This window comes from Aphanomyces invadans (assembly GCF_000520115.1).
Source record: "Aphanomyces invadans strain NJM9701 unplaced genomic scaffold supercont1.23, whole genome shotgun sequence".
Classification (NCBI taxonomy): Eukaryota; Oomycota; class Saprolegniomycetes; order Saprolegniales; family Verrucalvaceae; genus Aphanomyces; species Aphanomyces invadans.
Genome location: NW_008580168.1, coordinates 586,081 through 601,340, shown reverse-complemented (window position 1 = coordinate 601,340; position 15,260 = coordinate 586,081). Strand labels below are relative to the sequence as shown.

Here is a 15,260-nt window from a genome sequence, read left to right as displayed (position 1 = left end):
TATTTATCCCACGTCAAAAAGATATACTTTTATGGGGTTATTTTTTGAAAGGGCCAGCTTGGGACGATGCCATTCTGAGGACTGGACGACTTTGAGTGGTCGTGACGACAGCTTCAAGTCCTCGCACACTTCTCGATATGTAAATCGCCATCACTCGGCTACCACCAACCAATGTGCCATCGAATTGTAGCCACATCGTGACGTACACCCGATGTAGCTTCCTTGGCAGCGCTGCACTATCCGGCCGTGGACTTGTTGCATTGTGGACACCGTATCGACGTTACATGAGGCTCTACCAAACCATCGTGTTGTCAACTCACTGTGGCGCTGTTTTGTCGATGGCCAATTGACCTACCTGTCGGGCCCATGCACAGCACACAACCAGCTAGACGATTTGTACTTTTAAACGCCGCGACACTGGGCGGCGACTTCGCCCCCCTTCCATCGAAATCGCAAACTCGATCGGATCGCTCGTGCACATCGGCAGAAGATGCATCCAAATATTACAACAAATACACAATTTAATCTGATTTAAATAAAGCAAATGTCCATTGTAGACTTGTGTATACAAATATACAATAAAATCCTTTTGAAATATCGAAATTTTGTCGCTTGTATTCCCATCTGTCACAAAACTCTGGCGCGCTCCGGGGCCCTAGAGGTGGCTGTGGCCATTGTGCCATGAGAAGGGTGGCGCCTCGGGTGGATTTGATTGGCTAAAATGCCGAATTTCTAGCCATCCGCGATGTTCGTGGAGCGGAAGAGGTGGCGGCCCGCAATTAAACGCATTTCCAATGTCGCGGGTCGAATGATGGTAGTGACTGGCGATCGAATGACTGGCTCACGCGCGAAGGGGCGGTGCATACACGGGGGGCTGTCAGCACTCGGGGATGGCCCGCGCACATTAGGGAGTTCCCAAGTGAAATGGACATGTCCTGCTGCCAACGCATCGGGGAAGTCTTCGTCCTCGCAGTGTGTCATGTTGGAATAGGGGAGCTTAGTTAAATAGTACGAGCGATGGATATTTATTGGGAAGATTTTTTATGACTTATTCAAATCAAATGACTCTACCCAGATTTCAATATATTTCATTTGGAGGGAGAAAGAATGGCCGGCAACTTCCATGGGGACGTTTGGCTATTTCGTGGCCATTGGTCTCATTATCCCATCTGCGTCAATCGAACAACATGAGCTTCCCTGCCGGCAACACTCCCTTGGAACACCACGACCCTGAGCTGTTCAACCTGATTGAACATGAAAAGAACCGCCAGTGGAAGTGCTTGGAGCTGATTGCGTCCGAAAACTTCACGTCGCGTGCCGTCATGGACTGCTTGGGATCGTGCTTGACCAACAAGTACGCCGAAGGCTACGTAAACCAACGCTACTACGGCGGGAACGAAGTGATTGACCAAATCGAACAGCTCTGCCAAGACCGTGCATTGAAGGCATACGGCTTGAACCCTCAAGAATGGGGCGTGAACGTCCAGCCATACTCTGGGTCTCCCGCCAACTTTGCTGTGTACACGGCGTTGCTTCGTCCCCACGACCGCATCATGGGTTTGGACTTGCCCAGTGGTGGCCATTTGACCCATGGGTTCTACACGTACAGCAAGGCTGAAAACACCCGCAAGGCCGTGTCGGCCACGTCGGTGTACTTTGAAAGTTTGCCCTACCGTGTGCACCCCGAAACTGGATTGATCGACTTCGAAAAGTTGGCCGAATCCGCTGCCCTTTTCAAGCCTGCCCTCATTGTATGCGGTGGCAGTGCCTACCCCCGTGACTGGGACTACACGTCGTTCCGCAAGATCGCAGACGACAACGGCTCGTTGCTCATGTGCGATATGGCGCACTACTCTGGGTTGGTTGCCACCGGCGAACACAAGAGCCCGTTCGAGCTCTGCGACATCGTGACGACGACAACCCACAAGTCGCTTCGCGGTCCCCGCGCCGGCATGATCTTCTACCGCAAGGACTCGCGCAACTTTGAAACCAAGATCAACCAAGCTGTGTTCCCTGGTCTCCAGGGCGGTCCTCATGAGCACCAAATCGCTGCCATTGCTACTCAATTGAAGGAAGTTGCGACCCCCGAATTCAAGCAGTACGCCATCCAAGTCAAGGCCAATTGCCGTGCGTTGGCCAAAGCGTTGACGGACAAGGGGTACGTCCTCGCGACTGGTGGCACCGACAACCACTTGCTCTTGTGGGACTTGCGCCCCGCTGGTATCACCGGTTCGAAGATGGAAAAGCTCTGCGATGTCGCTTGTATCACGCTCAACAAGAACTCGGTCTTGGGTGACCGCAGCGCCATCTCGCCCGGTGGTGTTCGCGTCGGCACGCCCGCCTTGACTTCGCGTGGTTTCAAGGAAGCCGATTTTGTGAGTGTGGCCGAATTCCTCCACCGCGCTGTCCAATTGTGCGTGGAAATCCAAGCCACGAGCGGCAAGAAGATTTCGGACTTCAACGCCGCATTGGAATCGCATGCCGGCGTCAAACAACTGCGCGCCGACGTGAACACGTTCGCCACGCAATTCAACATGCCTGGCTTCGACGTGGCCACAATGCGCCACAAGGAATTGTAATGTATTTGTTCATTGAGATGTAGCTGCCAGTCGTGATGACGAGTGACCATTTCAGGGCAAACCGTTGGGTCGAAGGGGTCGGTAGTACAGCACGCCTTTCCATCACCGGCGCTTTCATTAACTGTCTGAACACGAATCGTCATCGACACTTCTTGGCAGTCTTTGTGCTGCGCTCTTGGGACTGCGTCGATGGATGTTGCGCTCATCCGGTTCCATGTAGTGTTCTGAACGAAGCCTCCGAGGCCGGTTAAGCCATCGGAGTCTGTGTGCTTGTCGTGTAGAAGATCTGAGCGGCCTGCGTCCATCACGAAGCTGGAGTAGTAGCTCTTCCGACGCCGATGGTCGAGCACGTCGCGGTCGTTGGCGCCGGAATCCGCCATGGTGGTTTCCATCCGGAAGATGGACAAGGCCATATCCGGATACCGCGATTTCGGCGAACATGCCGTTGGGCAACAAGGATGTTGATGGAATCGATGGAGAAGCGACGGCGGCGGACTTGGGCCTTCGTCAGAAGCATCCATCGTGGGCATCGTACAACAATATAAAAAGGTTTGAATGGGCTCAAGAAACAGAGACCAACCTGGGCGTGGAGATCCGATGCACGGTATGCAACAAGGTCTTTATGAAGCCCCATCGGAAGCGAAAGCACGACGCGTCAGCGTTCGAGCGGCATGAAGAAACAGACAAACACATCAAGGCAGCGGAAAGTCTCGGGATCGACACTAGACGCACCAGCGCAGTCGACATGTCGATACAAAGCCTCGTCACGGACGTGATATCCCCCCCGACACCAGACCAAGATCACCAACAACCTCCTCCGATCACGGCCACAAATGCCCCGCCACTTGTGCAAAAGTCCATGTCAGATGCAACATGGGAGTGCTTTCTCCAGATTGCACTGCTTCCAAGTACTCTACTCGGCCTCGGCCGCGACGGCGTTCGCAAAATGGTGGCGCGATTCAAGATGGATGACCATCGGCAGAGTTTGCAAGCATTGATCATGCTCTGTACGCCAAACCCAGATATCGTGCCCAGCGTCGTGAGCAACCGCCCAAGTCATGAAAAGTTTGTTCAGCTGTATCTGCAGCTGGACGACTTGGGTCTATTCGACGAGTGAACCCGCTGCGTTCGTGCAGTTGAGCCGACGGCTACAACAATACGACGGCGCGCAGTTCGTTCCCTTGAGCATTACGTTGCATCCACGAAATCTGTTCGTGTGGTCTCGCTGCGTTCATCGAACTGCTTCTTGAAACCAACAGCTCTCTAGTTGTTCAGGTGGCCCCCTTTGCCACAAACTGTCAACAGCAGTTGGACGTCCATGAAAATCCACGCAAGGCAGTGCCGTTGGCTAGCAAGAGCGATTGGTATGTGCGAAGTCGTGGGTAACATTCAATCGGTGGCGCACAGGGGGATGCAAGGGGGTGGAGAAGTCCATGGAAAGGAACTGACCTCTGGCCATCACAACGTCGCAGGAGCGACTTGATCTGTGTGGGAGGAGCCCCAGGAGTTTCAGTCGTGGCATCAGACGTCGTCGGTGCTTCGCGCATCGGCACGTTGCCTGGCCCTGTCTTTTCTCCTGTGGCCTCCATCTCGGCACACTTGCTTCTTCAAACGAACCGCCATCTCGAAGACTCTGACAAGCACGTCGTCAATTCCTCCCCATGAACCGATTCGGCCGTTGTCGACCACGACACTTGCAAACCACTCCGCCGTGGACAATGAAGCATGCCGGCTAACTTTGTGCCGCTACCACATGTTGTCCACATCCCCTGCAAACAAGCAACAGCGCGCTGATCCCAACGACGGGCTTGGTACAATTGGGCCAATTGCGATCGCGCTCCGGGTTGCGTCGAAGCGACACGTCGGAAATCAGGACTCTCGATCACGAATGGATGGGACGCCGCCCAACTACACGCGACAGTGGTGGTCTCCGTTGGTCTGCGATGATGTGGAATGCCCACACATGCCACGTGCATGCTGCTTGGTCCCTGTCGACGACGGAGCGTGTCGTTGGTGAGGTCGCCAACGTTCCATTGCCCTCATAAACCTATTGCTTTCATGGACTTATTATTCGATATCGCAGGTAGTCGCCAGGTGCTGAGATTGCATGTTCCGGGAACGATCGATTGTTCTCGGAATGTGCCATCCTTGCTGCCATCCGAACGGTTTCAACGCGGGGCCCCACTGGACAACCCACCCACCAACTCGATGTGGTTGGCGATGCACGTCGACGACTGTAGTGCTCTTGGGCATGGCGCTGCGGCGAGGACGCGTTGCAAAGCAGGATGATCTTGACCGTAATGAATTCAATGGCGTTGCACACGAAGGGCGGTCGACCGCTCCCAAGCCTGGGGCCTCCACGATCCATGGCCCCACTCCAACCACGCCACCGAGAGAAAGACCTGTAGCCAAACGACAGTTCGCACGATTTCACCCCAAGTTGGTTCGGCCCCATATCCGGACATACGGTGCCCGATTTGCGGAATTTTTTGTAGAAGCAACACGGCGACAGGTGTCAGCTCCGTGACACTGGCGCAATGCTGTCGCGCGTGCGAAGTGCTGTGTCGACGGGCTCTCCGTCCCCGGCGGCCACTGTGCGAGCGGCGCCAATTCAGCATACCCTTGGTCCGACGGAAAAGCGCACGTGCTACAAGTACATTCAGTCGCGGCACCAGTCGGCGCTCGAGTTTTCGTCGCCCGCCGTCGTGCGTGACTTCGTCAAGACCAAGAACGGCGTCGACGTGTTCGAGTCGCGGCTCACATGGCAGGACATTCGGGCCGTCACACGCATCAACGGCACGGTCAAGGACGTCATGGCGTTGCTATGCGCCAACGACACCGACACGTTCGCTGCATGTCAAAAGGTTCGACTGCTCAAGCTCCCCCAACGCTGACGTCGTGGGGATTTTGTCTAGACAATCCTTGGGGACGAGTTCGTCGCAGCCAAGGTGCTCGACACATGCCTCTCGGACGCCAAGCACGACAGTTCGCACTACCACTGCGGGCTCAAGTGGCTCGCCATCATGGTCGATAGCGACCAAGTCCAGCCCAAGATATTCGACGTCGTCTTTCTCGACTATACCGACGTGTGCCACACCACCGAGAAGCAGTGGATGGGTTACCGCATCGTCGAATCGATCCGTGTAGTGGGGTGTCCGCCGCTTCCTGGGTACTACGCTCCTCGCGTCCTTTGCCGCGTGTTCATGGTCGAGCTAGGTGCACCAGGGCATCCATTCGAAGCGAGGTATACGTCGTCATGGATACGTCGACCCGAGGCGTCGTCGAAGTCACGTACGCGGCGCACATGGACTGGAAGATGCCTGGGAAACCAAAGATGGACGGCCTGGCTGACGCCGTCATCCAGCGCCTTACCAACATGCGGATACATTGCGAAAACGAACGGCTGAAGAAGCTCGAAATTATAAATCCCGTCGACTGGGTCCACAACACCGCACGCTCCAAGTGCGCCATTTGCGACGTCGCGTTCCACTTCATCCTGCGCAAGAGGCATCACTGCCGCATGTGTGGCGAAGTCATCTGTCGCAAGTGCAACACCAAAATAGATGTCCCCATCGGCCTCGGCGCCAAGCAGCTCCGGGTGCGCGTGTGCGTCCACTGCCTCGTCAAGTGCCGAGAGACCCAGACAGAACTCCTCCAACGGCCATCCGCCCAGCCCGCCACCAGGAACCGCGAGCAAACGTTCTTGTGTCCCGGTTGCTAATGCTGCATGGGATATCATTGCGGTCCTTTACCATCGCGGCTAGGATGGCAAGGGCGATCTTTCAACTCGAGCGCTCTCATTGAATGCACTAGTCATACACTGTGCACTACAGACTCTCAGTCAGACCGTGGTGGTAGCTTCCATGTGTGTCGGTGGAGGCCAGGGAACACCATCATATCTGAAGTGCCCTTGCCATCTCGACATGTCCCATTTCGTCGCGTCATCGGCGACTGATGCCTCGATCGAGGGCGGCGCACGGACACAGCAAGACCAAGCGAACGGGAAAATACGGATATTCTCCATTTATCCGGAAGAAGGTAGTACTGGTAGGAGGATGCAATTCGAGTGAGAGCATCGACAACATGGCAGACTTGCCGCCGATTTGGTTCGACGCGGCCCCGGACACGGACTACTACGCGGCCTTGAACGTGCACCGCGATGCAAGCACAGAGGAAATTCGCCGCGCGTTCTTTGTGCTCAGCCGTGAGTTCCACCCGGACAAGACAGCGCATCGCGACGACGCGAATCAGCAGTACCCGCGGTTGGACCGCGCGTACAAGGTATTGAGTTCCCGGCCACTTCGTCTTGCGTACGACCAGTACGGCGAGCGAGGCGTGGTCGCGTTGGAAGAAGACAAGGAAGTGGACGACTGGTCGATCGCCAACTATGCGCACCCGGACGAGTACGTCCAAGAACGGCTTCGTTTGTTGTTGCGGCGTTGGTACGAAAAGCAGCTGGAAGCGCCGTTTTCGTCGCAAACTGACTGCGAGGTTGAAGTTGACGCCCGGGATTTCGTCCAGCATCCTATGTACTCGTTGAAGCAGGTATATGCCATCGCACCATCGACGTCAACCTCTTGGACCTCCGTTCCATAGCTTTTCAACAAGCAGCATCGCATGATTGGGATCTCTCAAATGGTTATGCGGCAATCCACGAACATCCACGTTTCCCGCAACACGACCGTCGTTGTCGGGGGGTACTTGTACGACAAGCATGGCCTCGGCCTCGGCGCGCTCACGTGCGGGATCAACTACGTCACGGCCGACCCCGGTGCTCTGCGCATTCACCTGAACAGTGAAATCGGGTGGACGCCGAAGTTGAGTGTACACCTCGTACGTTGCTGTGGCATGCGTCCTGCGCTTATGTCGTCGTCTCCAGGAACAACCCGTGTCGACCCTCACCTCGTGCTTTCTCATGCCGGAGACGACCGTGGACGGGCTGGACGTGACTGTGGGCGTCCATCACGTCATGCGGTTGCTGCCTCACCTGGCACCGCTTCAAGGCTCCATGATGCTGAGCGCCAACAACGGGCTCTCGTCGAGCTTGATGGTCCACCATGATTCGTACCAATCGCGGGCGACGGTGGCCATCCGCAACCAAGGGCCGAGTGTCGGGCTCAGCGTCCGCAAACAAATGACGCCATCGTCGTCGGCCAAAGCACGAATTGCGCCTCGATCGCTTCGTTTTGATCGTCGCCATTCTAGGTGTCGATGGATGTCGGTGTTGGCGGCGTCGCCCTGACGATGGGGTCCTCTGGCAAGGTGTCTCGTCGGAGCCGTCTCAGCCTCGGCCTCCGCTTTGCCCTTCAAGGCATCTCCGTTCGTCTCGGGTGCGCTTGCCACCGTCGTGCATGGATCCAATCATGGGTGTTGCAGGTTTGCCCGAGGAAACGTGCGATTCGTCGTTCCGGTCGTGGTCGCCCCGCTGTCCACTGCCAACGCATGGAACACGTTGGTCGCCGCGACGGCGCCGTTTTTGGTCGCGGCCGTCGTTGGCCAAGTCGTGAAACCCGCCCGCAAGCGCAAAGAGCAAGCGTACGCCTCCTACCAACGCGATTTGGCTGGATCCGTGTTACATCGGATGATTCGATATAGGGCACGGCAGTCTGCCCATGCCCGACGTGTGTCGTACCTCATGGAAGCGCGGCGCTGCGCGTTGTCCCAGCAAACGCTGATGGGAAAACAGGCGGCCAAGAACACAGCTCTGGACGGCGGCGTCAATGTCCTTGTGGCCCGGTATGGCCAGAACCCATCGGTGCGACTGATCCACGTGATGCACATGTCGTTGACTCGCATGGCGATTCTAGACGGCACACGATTGCGACGAGTCATCTTTTGAACACGTCAACGTCGACGTGACGATTCCCGTGCAATTCTTTCTCCAAGTACGTTTGCCATTGCAAATGTACGATTTGGTTGATGTGCTGGTTGGACGCAGAACGGCCGCCTGTACCTCCCGAGCACGTCCAAGGCTGGCCTGTTGGGCTTTTACAACCCGATGCTGGGTCTCTACGACCCTGCCGATGCCTCACATCCTGCCCAACCTCACTTGTTTGTTCTCGTCGCCTGTGCATCACGTTTTGGTAACAGTGTTGTTGCAGGTACATTCGGTACGCGTTCGATGGCCACGTGTACGAGGCCACGTTTGGCGACCTCCAGCAGGTCGTGCTGCCGTCGGCCCATGCGCAGCACATGGGACAAGTGGGGCAGCTCTTTTAACTCGCCACGGAGCTCGATCTTCAATAGAAGTGGTTTCAATCACGTGGTTTTTTTTTGCTGCGACACCGCCTCTGTCCAACTCACGGACGGTCCGAGTTGGCTGTCGACCTAGCTAGCTGTCTTCCTTGGCATGTACTTCCTTCTTGGCTGGACTCGCCGCCTTCCACTGCGACGACAACCGACCGGACGTGCTCGCATGAACCATGAGCCACAGACTCAACAACACCTGTCGACATGTCGGCCGTTGAAACATGGCATCCTCCGCGGCGACGCACCTTGAATGCGGAGAGCGTCGCAAACCCCAAGACTGCGATGACCACTCCCGACGGCGTGTGCAGTTGATTCCACACGTCAAAGTCGCGCAAGGCCTTGCATAGCATGCGCAGGACAACGCACGCAAGTGGGAGCGAAATGAGCCCGAGACGTCTCGACACAAACTGCGAATGGTCGAGAAAGGTCTAGAAGACTTGCGTCACCAGGCCGACCGCGCTCAACACAACCAACGACAGATCGGAGAGTGCGAAGCGTACGGTGTCGCTGCGGTAGCCAGATACATCGCGGCACAGGACCGTGAGGAACTTGGAGTAGACTGTAGGCGGAATCTGGTTGAACTTGCTAATGAACGCGTGCTTAATCCAGTCAATGAGCATTTCGGCCGCCAGCACCATAAGCTACGATCGGTCCATGCAGCAACGCCAACCAGCAACGTCAGTCGGACGTACGGTACCGTCGGCGACGTCCTTCCCGTCAAACTGCACCAGGATGAGCCCGATGATCAGCATGAGCTTGAACCGTTCGACGATATCTACCAACGCAGGACCCGCGTCAAGCCAGGATCCCGTCGAGGACGCAATTTTCGGGGATGTGTACCGCTGCAAGCGACTTGGAAAAGGTTTTGCTCTTCAAATTTCTTGAACACGCTGCTCTACAACACCGCATCCATCCACGTCAGTCTATAGCCCGAGGAATTGGCAGACATGCCTTGAGCTCGGCAAAATTGTTGGAGATGAGGAGCGTCATGAGCGACGAGCTGCTCGAGTGGATCGCGACGTTGATTGTGACGACTTGCCCGAACAGGAGGAGCGAATGGAGCAGTGCAGGCATGGTCAAGGAGGACGGATGCGATGGTCGAACGGAATTCAACGGAAACATGAATATATACACACGCAAAAAGGATATCGACGTAGATGCTGCACACGGCAAAGTCAAACATCATGCGGCCGACGCGCCGCGGTTGGTACCGCACGGTAAAGTACATGGCATCGAGGACGTCTTGGCCGAGGGAGCTGAAGAGCTTGTCGAAGATCTGCCTTACACAACATCGTGTGGGCGTGCGATTCCGTGAAGCGGCTCGAGCACGTACCTCGAGCATGGTGAAGAGCACGTACAGCTTGATCAGCGCTTGCCCCCGAATGAGGTGGTACACCCGAGACATGTCGACCTGCATGAGGACGGCGGTACTCAGGACCATGATGACTGCTGTGAGAACGTCGTGGACGTGGGATCGGCGAAAGATTCGTGTGCAGAACACCGACACGACCCCCGACCCCAGTGCGAGGAGGATGCGCAGTGGCAAGTACGTGAACACGTAAAGGAAGCTGTCGACACAAAGTACGAGACCGTAGATCACCTACGCAAGTCGTTGGGATGGGCGGGACGAGGTCACGATGGATACCAGCTTTTCCATTTCGACGAAGGACTTGAAGAAGTCGACCACACGTTGCTGGTTGTGTGGGCCTTCGCTCTCCTTGATGTCCATGAACCCAAAGACCTCCCTATATAGAAAGTCGACGAGAAGCGCTCGTTGGGCTGGCCGCAATGGTTTCATGCGAGGAGATGGAGGACGAGGCGTTGATGGCCGCGACGTGGCCGGCAACGGCGAAGGAGTCAATCCCGACTCGGTCAAATTGAGCATTGGGGGCTTGAACTTGGCCAGGGTTGGGCTCACAATGGCCATTTGGGTCGTGGGGCTCGTGGGTATGTATATCTCATGGTGCTTTCGCAGCGCGCTTCGCTTGAACGATTCGCGCCGTTTGCGGGGAATTGTCATCTTGATGACTGTTGCCTGAATATTTTAGCACCTGTTTCTACGATTTTATCCAATCAAAGTCGCAAAAGATATATATTTTATCCAATCACCTCACTGCTAAGCCCTGACACACGTCACCTCTGCAACACCAGATCCGCCCTGTTCGCACAGCCGTGCCTTCCACGCCATGTTGAGCAGCTCTAGTGAAGGCTCATGCAGCGACCATGGTTATATTGCTCCGTCGGACGAAGGCATAGCTACATCGAATCGCAGAATGAGCCTGTGTGACGCCCACCATCGTGTTGACCTTGGTATATTTAGAATGCGTAGCTTTCGAAGCCGTGGACACATGCATGCACTGCACCCCATGATGTACACCGTAGTTGTATGCGCAGCTAGTTGCCATGAAGCCGCCGAGCTCGCCACAGGCGTCGCTACCGCCATGCCAGGATGTGGCGAACGATGGATTTCGGGGGTTTCAGAGTTTCTTGGGGTCGGGGGTGGATTGCACAATGGCGAGTTCCATTTAAAAACTGCCCGAACCTGTTCGGTACACTCGGTCGAACGGCTTTGTCCAATGATATTGCAAAATCGAGGGAGTTTCAAACGATACGGCTGTTTGAAACGCGAAAACGATTGTCCGAAATCGTGGGTCCCCCCATGCGAAACAGCCCCAGAAACGTACATGTGGATGGATCTGTGCGCATTTCAAGTTTGGACGGACAGACACGTCACGATGGCAACGAAGAAGTCGGCGAAGCCCGATGACCAAGTCAAACTTAAGAAGATTCTGGATGAGCTGATGAAGCGAGAGGAAAACAGATTCTGTGCAGACTGCGGGGCGCGTGGACCTCGATGGGCGTCGATCAACTTGGGGGTGTTCATCTGCATTGCGTGCTCTGGCATCCACAGAAGTCTTGGCGTCCATCTTACGTTCGTTCGGAGTGTCAACCTCGATGCATGGACGACGGAACAAGTGACGGTATGCCTTTGTCGATGCCGTCGATGCCCGACGCGATGACAGCTTGTTTGACGTGCGTCGTCGTGTTTGTAGCAAATGCAAAGGTGGGGCAACGCCAAGGCCAAAGAGTACTTTGAGGCCCTCGTGCCCAAGGACTACCGCATTCCCACAGAACACTCGCCTGTGCGAGACAAGGAGATTTGGATCCGCGACAAGTACGAGCGCAAGCGCTTCGTTTCGCGCGATGCAGAGGACCCGACTGCGAAACGAACGAACAGCAGCAGCAGGTCCAAGAAAGTCGTGGAGTCCGAGAGCGAAGCGTCCGATGCTGAAGAGCAACCAGGTACCATGAACGATTCTTTGCTCACACATGTCTTACTTATTCGTGTTTGCAGCCCCTGCGCGAAGAGGCACGGCGAAGGCAGCGGCGGCTCCTGCTCCCGCCGCAGACATTTTGAACTTTGGTGATTTTTCCACACCGGCCCCCACCGCCGCCCCTTCTGGTGCATTCGGCAACTTCGGAGCTCCGCCTGCCCCAGCGCAGACATTTGACGCATTTGCCGCACCGCCACCAGCGGCACCCAAGCAAGACGAATGGGCTGCGTTTGGAGGATTGTCTCAACAGAGCAACTTTGGCAGCAACTCGGCAGCCCAAGGTCAATTTGGTAGCACATCAAAGGGCAGCGATCCGTTTCAACAGGGGAGCCACCAGGCGGCCAAGAACAACATCATGGCAAGCTTTGGAACCCCGCAGCCCCCCCAAAACGCGTTCGGAAACCTCGGCCAGCCCCAACAGCCCTTTGGCCAGCCACAAGGGTTTCCTCAACCTGGCGGGTTCCCTCCCCAGCAAGGCTTCCCGCCTCAGCCTGGTTTTCCTGGTCAACCGTTTCCACAGCCTGGCTTCGGATGTCCTCAGCCTGGATTTGGAGGACCCCAGCCTGGTGGATTTGGCGGCGCGACCCAGCCCGGGTTCGGTGGCCCTCAGCCTGGTGGATTTGGTGGTCAACAGCCTGGTTTGGGCGGATTGGGTGCACCACAAGGTATTTTTGGCGGCGCTCAGCCTGGTTTTGGTGGCCAGCAGCAGCCCGGAGGCTTTCCCCAGTCTGGTCTAGGAAGCCTCGGCCAACAGCCACAGCAGCAGCAACAACAAGGAGGTGGTGGCGCATTTGCCAGCATCAACCCCCTTGGAGGTCAAGGCGGGTTTGGCGGCGCCCCACCAGCAGCTAACCAGTCCGGTGTGGTTGGAATGTCAGCGTTCGGCTCCGGCCCGAAGAACAACGCTCCTTTGAGCCAGCCTCCTCAGCAGTTTGGACAACAGCCTCCGTTTGGTGGCGCTGCCCCCGGGTATAGCCAACCCGGCAACTTTGGTAGCAATGGGAACCGAGGTGGTGTCATGCCTGGCGGGTTTCCTCAAGGTGGTGGGTTAGGTGGCCAACCTTTTGGCCAGCAAGGAGGTATGGGCCAACAACCGCAGTATGGCCAGCCGCAGTTTCAGCAACCGCCCCAGCAACAAGACAATCGGTTTGGAAGCTTCGGCGCGATGGCTGGCATGGGTCAACAGCAACAACAACCCAATCGCGGTGGTGGTGGGTTCCCTCCCCAACAACAGCAGCAACAGTCGTCGAACGCAAACCCGTTCTTCTAAGCCAGCCTCCCACGAAATGGACTGTTCTGCTTAATCCAGAAGCAGTCATAGCCATCAATACCTTTCGCTTCGACTGATTGAAGGTATTGCTGCTTTAGCGCACCACACACCGCTGCGTTGTGGCGCCGCACGTCCACCGTGCCGACAAGATCAAGATGGCGCTGTTCTTTTTGACCAATCAGAGACGTCCACCTGATTAGACTGGATATTTGTATGGTGGCAAATAAATCGCCATAGTCCATACAAACATCAAGTGGAGGCGAGAGAGGACAAGATTCGATCCGAAAGGGGGTTGAGGTCGTGCCGTCGTGCCGGTTTCGGGTGTTGAATGGAGACCGTGTATGGAACATTGTAAAGAGAGTGGTACCTTTTTTTGTCATTTCCGTCCCTCCAACCTTTGTTGCACGAATGCAGTCGTTGTCATGTTCTTGAAGTTTTCGTTGTGAACGGCGGACGCAAGGCGGACATCATGTCGTTGCTGGATCTCCCCATGAATGTGATCTCGATGGACGACGCGGAGGAGCACATGATATTCGACGTAGATATCTGCAAGATGGAGATATTTGCCGAAGGACGAGCGGGGAAAGAGGGAGTCCTGGCGCCGACGTCGGCCGTCTCAGTGTCCGATGCCTTCTGTCCAAGCCATAATCTCGTCGAAGACGGATTCCACGACGGCGTCGACGATTTTGGTGGCCTGCATCTCGACAACACAGGCTTCGACACGATGAGCTTTTACGAGTACGGTCCGTTCTCCCCCGTGGCATCTCCCAAGTCAGGAGCTAATGCCGACAACGCAATTAAGGTCGAAAAGGTGCATTCGAGCTTCACAACCGCAACCCATCCCCCGACGACGTCGTCTGTTGATGTTGTCGCTGCGAACCTCCCCCCAAAGTACTTTAAGACCGTGCAGAGCTCGCCACAGAAACGCCGCATCGTGTCACGGACGTGGAAGCAAATCAAGTCGTTTTCGTTCGCATCCGCTTTCCCCACACCTGACGAGAAAACACCTGCCCCTGCGGAGGCAAAGTCTTCTATCTCGACGGAACCTTCTCGGGAGCCTGAATCGACATCATCGTTGACCAAAACCCCAGTTCGTGCAGTGCCCACCCGACGTCCGTCCACCGCAACCCCAATCATGGCGAAGCCTTCAACCGTTTATCGCACACCCATGCTACCCCCTAAAGGTGCTACACCTGCCACCAGCCACGCAATGTTTGTGTCTCCTCAAGAGAAGATTCTCAGCTCTCGTTTGAGCTCGGCGTCGTCGTCGTCGGTGGGAAGTGGGCCTGTCGTTGGTGGGATCTTGGACTTGAACAAGTGGCCCCTGGATAAAACGAATGTATCGCTTCCCCCTCGGTACTTGCAAGGACCCCATGCGTCACCCGAGAAGAAACGTGTGCACTCGGCTACGTTTGGCAAGACGACGTCGTTCTCGTTTGGTCCGTCTAAAACCCCCAAGACCGACGACATTGCAACCATGGCGACCATGCGGCGAGCGCAGTCGCTTCAGTGAATGGCTGAAGGGAGCCGTAGAAAGCTTTAGAAGGGCATTTATTTAGTCGTAGGAACTTGTTCATTATCAACACCTGAACGAACGGTATCCACGAGTCCTTGGGAACATTGATTCGCCGACATGATGTGCTTGGCGGGTCACCGCGCGAAATGCTCGCGCCAGTCCAATCAAGTAAAGAATCATCTTGGAGCCGGGAAGAGAGTTCCGCTCTCTCCGACGACGTCGTGGTTGCAGTCGATGGCGACGACTGCCAACCCAAGATGCGATCCACGTGCTGACGATGGGGTCGGCGAAAAATCATTCCTCGTGTAGAC

The 15,260-nt window shown here is 56.0% G+C and overlaps 7 protein-coding genes across 15 annotated transcripts; 4 read left to right on the top strand and 3 right to left on the bottom strand.

The window, feature by feature from the left end:
• Positions 1-1,079: 1,079 nt before the first annotated feature.
• On the bottom strand, positions 1,080-2,727 carry H310_09915 (hypothetical protein). The gene has a single exon (XM_008876130.1). It carries the CDS (start codon positions 2,478-2,480, stop codon positions 1,161-1,163), a length of 1,320 nt encoding a protein of 439 aa, XP_008874352.1. The 5' UTR covers positions 2,481-2,727; the 3' UTR covers positions 1,080-1,160.
• Positions 2,728-3,001: 274 nt separating this feature from the next.
• H310_09914 (hypothetical protein) lies at positions 3,002-3,909 on the top strand. The gene has a single exon (XM_008876129.1). The coding sequence runs from the start codon at positions 3,019-3,021 to the stop codon at positions 3,694-3,696; it is 678 nt and encodes a 225-aa protein (XP_008874351.1). The 5' UTR covers positions 3,002-3,018; the 3' UTR covers positions 3,697-3,909.
• A 1,079-nt stretch (positions 3,910-4,988) lies between these two features.
• On the top strand, positions 4,989-6,484 carry H310_09913 (hypothetical protein). The gene is made up of 3 exons (XM_008876128.1): positions 4,989-5,443; positions 5,495-5,748; positions 5,796-6,484. The coding sequence occupies exons 1-3, from the start codon at positions 5,117-5,119 to the stop codon at positions 6,298-6,300; spliced, it is 1,086 nt and encodes a 361-aa protein (XP_008874350.1). The 5' UTR covers positions 4,989-5,116; the 3' UTR covers positions 6,301-6,484.
• A 124-nt stretch (positions 6,485-6,608) lies between these two features.
• Positions 6,609-8,840, top strand: H310_09912 (hypothetical protein). Of its 4 annotated transcripts, XM_008876126.1 has the most exons (10): positions 6,609-7,021; positions 7,078-7,124; positions 7,176-7,412; positions 7,459-7,737; positions 7,785-7,909; positions 7,956-8,114; positions 8,175-8,334; positions 8,387-8,464; positions 8,518-8,630; positions 8,681-8,840. In XM_008876126.1, the coding sequence occupies exons 1-10, from the start codon at positions 6,967-6,969 to the stop codon at positions 8,796-8,798; spliced, it is 1,371 nt and encodes a 456-aa protein (XP_008874348.1). In that variant the 5' UTR covers positions 6,609-6,966; the 3' UTR covers positions 8,799-8,840. The 4 variants fall into 4 exon arrangements, with proteins under 4 accessions (XP_008874348.1, XP_008874346.1, XP_008874347.1 ...); XM_008876124.1 differs by having other exon boundaries at positions 6,609-7,124; XM_008876125.1 differs by having other exon boundaries at positions 6,609-7,124; positions 7,785-8,114.
• On the bottom strand, positions 8,776-10,859 carry H310_09911 (hypothetical protein). Of its 6 annotated transcripts, none has more exons than XM_008876119.1 (9): positions 10,474-10,859; positions 10,162-10,428; positions 9,978-10,104; positions 9,780-9,892; positions 9,669-9,723; positions 9,526-9,603; positions 9,329-9,469; positions 9,074-9,256; positions 8,776-9,024 (listed from the first exon to the last, which is right to left on the bottom strand). In XM_008876119.1, the coding sequence occupies exons 1-7, from the start codon at positions 10,846-10,848 to the stop codon at positions 9,438-9,440; spliced, it is 1,047 nt and encodes a 348-aa protein (XP_008874341.1). In that variant the 5' UTR covers positions 10,849-10,859; the 3' UTR covers positions 8,776-9,024; positions 9,074-9,256; positions 9,329-9,437. The 6 variants fall into 6 exon arrangements, with proteins under 6 accessions (XP_008874341.1, XP_008874343.1, XP_008874344.1 ...); XM_008876118.1 differs by having other exon boundaries at positions 8,828-9,024; positions 9,521-9,603; XM_008876121.1 differs by having other exon boundaries at positions 8,782-9,024; positions 9,074-9,469.
• Positions 10,860-11,539: 680 nt separating this feature from the next.
• H310_09910 (hypothetical protein) lies at positions 11,540-13,680 on the top strand. Its single transcript, XM_008876117.1, has 3 exons — positions 11,540-11,809; positions 11,882-12,131; positions 12,184-13,680. Exons 1-3 carry the CDS (start codon positions 11,564-11,566, stop codon positions 13,431-13,433), a joined length of 1,746 nt encoding a protein of 581 aa, XP_008874339.1. The 5' UTR covers positions 11,540-11,563; the 3' UTR covers positions 13,434-13,680.
• A 186-nt stretch (positions 13,681-13,866) lies between these two features.
• Positions 13,867-15,047, bottom strand: H310_09909 (hypothetical protein). The gene has a single exon (XM_008876116.1). The coding sequence runs from the start codon at positions 14,568-14,570 to the stop codon at positions 14,166-14,168; it is 405 nt and encodes a 134-aa protein (XP_008874338.1). The 5' UTR covers positions 14,571-15,047; the 3' UTR covers positions 13,867-14,165.
• Positions 15,048-15,260: the final 213 nt, after the last annotated feature.

Bases quoted from the DNA above. Each gene is read 5' to 3' on its own strand.
- H310_09911 (XM_008876118.1), bottom strand. From the start codon at position 10,848: ATGACAATTCCCCGCAAACGGCGCGAATCGTTCAAGCGAAGCGCGCTG. The intron at 9,604-9,668 runs GTACACATCCCC...CTGCGTTGGTAG, and splicing joins TTTCCAAGTCGCTTGCAGCG to ATATCGTCGAACGGTTCAAG. The intron at 9,025-9,073 runs GTGCGTCGCCGC...ACATGTCGACAG, and splicing joins CGACGCTCTCCGCATTCAAG to GTGTTGTTGAGTCTGTGGCT.
- H310_09914 (XM_008876129.1), top strand. From the start codon at position 3,019: ATGCCGTTGGGCAACAAGGATGTTGATGGAATCGATGGAGAAGCGACG.
- H310_09912 (XM_008876124.1), top strand. From the start codon at position 6,663: ATGGCAGACTTGCCGCCGATTTGGTTCGACGCGGCCCCGGACACGGAC. The intron at 8,115-8,174 runs GTACGCCTCCTA...GATTCGATATAG, and splicing joins CGCAAGCGCAAAGAGCAAGC to GGCACGGCAGTCTGCCCATG. The intron at 8,465-8,517 runs GTACGTTTGCCA...GGTTGGACGCAG, and splicing joins CCGTGCAATTCTTTCTCCAA to AACGGCCGCCTGTACCTCCC.
- H310_09910 (XM_008876117.1), top strand. From the start codon at position 11,564: ATGGCAACGAAGAAGTCGGCGAAGCCCGATGACCAAGTCAAACTTAAG. The intron at 11,810-11,881 runs GTATGCCTTTGT...TCGTGTTTGTAG, and splicing joins GGACGACGGAACAAGTGACG to CAAATGCAAAGGTGGGGCAA. The intron at 12,132-12,183 runs GTACCATGAACG...TCGTGTTTGCAG, and splicing joins CGATGCTGAAGAGCAACCAG to CCCCTGCGCGAAGAGGCACG.
- H310_09915 (XM_008876130.1), bottom strand. From the start codon at position 2,480: ATGCGATTCCAATGCGGCGTTGAAGTCCGAAATCTTCTTGCCGCTCGT.
- H310_09913 (XM_008876128.1), top strand. From the start codon at position 5,117: ATGCTGTCGCGCGTGCGAAGTGCTGTGTCGACGGGCTCTCCGTCCCCG. The intron at 5,444-5,494 runs GTTCGACTGCTC...GATTTTGTCTAG, and splicing joins CGTTCGCTGCATGTCAAAAG to ACAATCCTTGGGGACGAGTT. The intron at 5,749-5,795 runs GTACTACGCTCC...TGGTCGAGCTAG, and splicing joins GGGTGTCCGCCGCTTCCTGG to GTGCACCAGGGCATCCATTC.
- H310_09909 (XM_008876116.1), bottom strand. From the start codon at position 14,570: ATGATTGGGGTTGCGGTGGACGGACGTCGGGTGGGCACTGCACGAACT.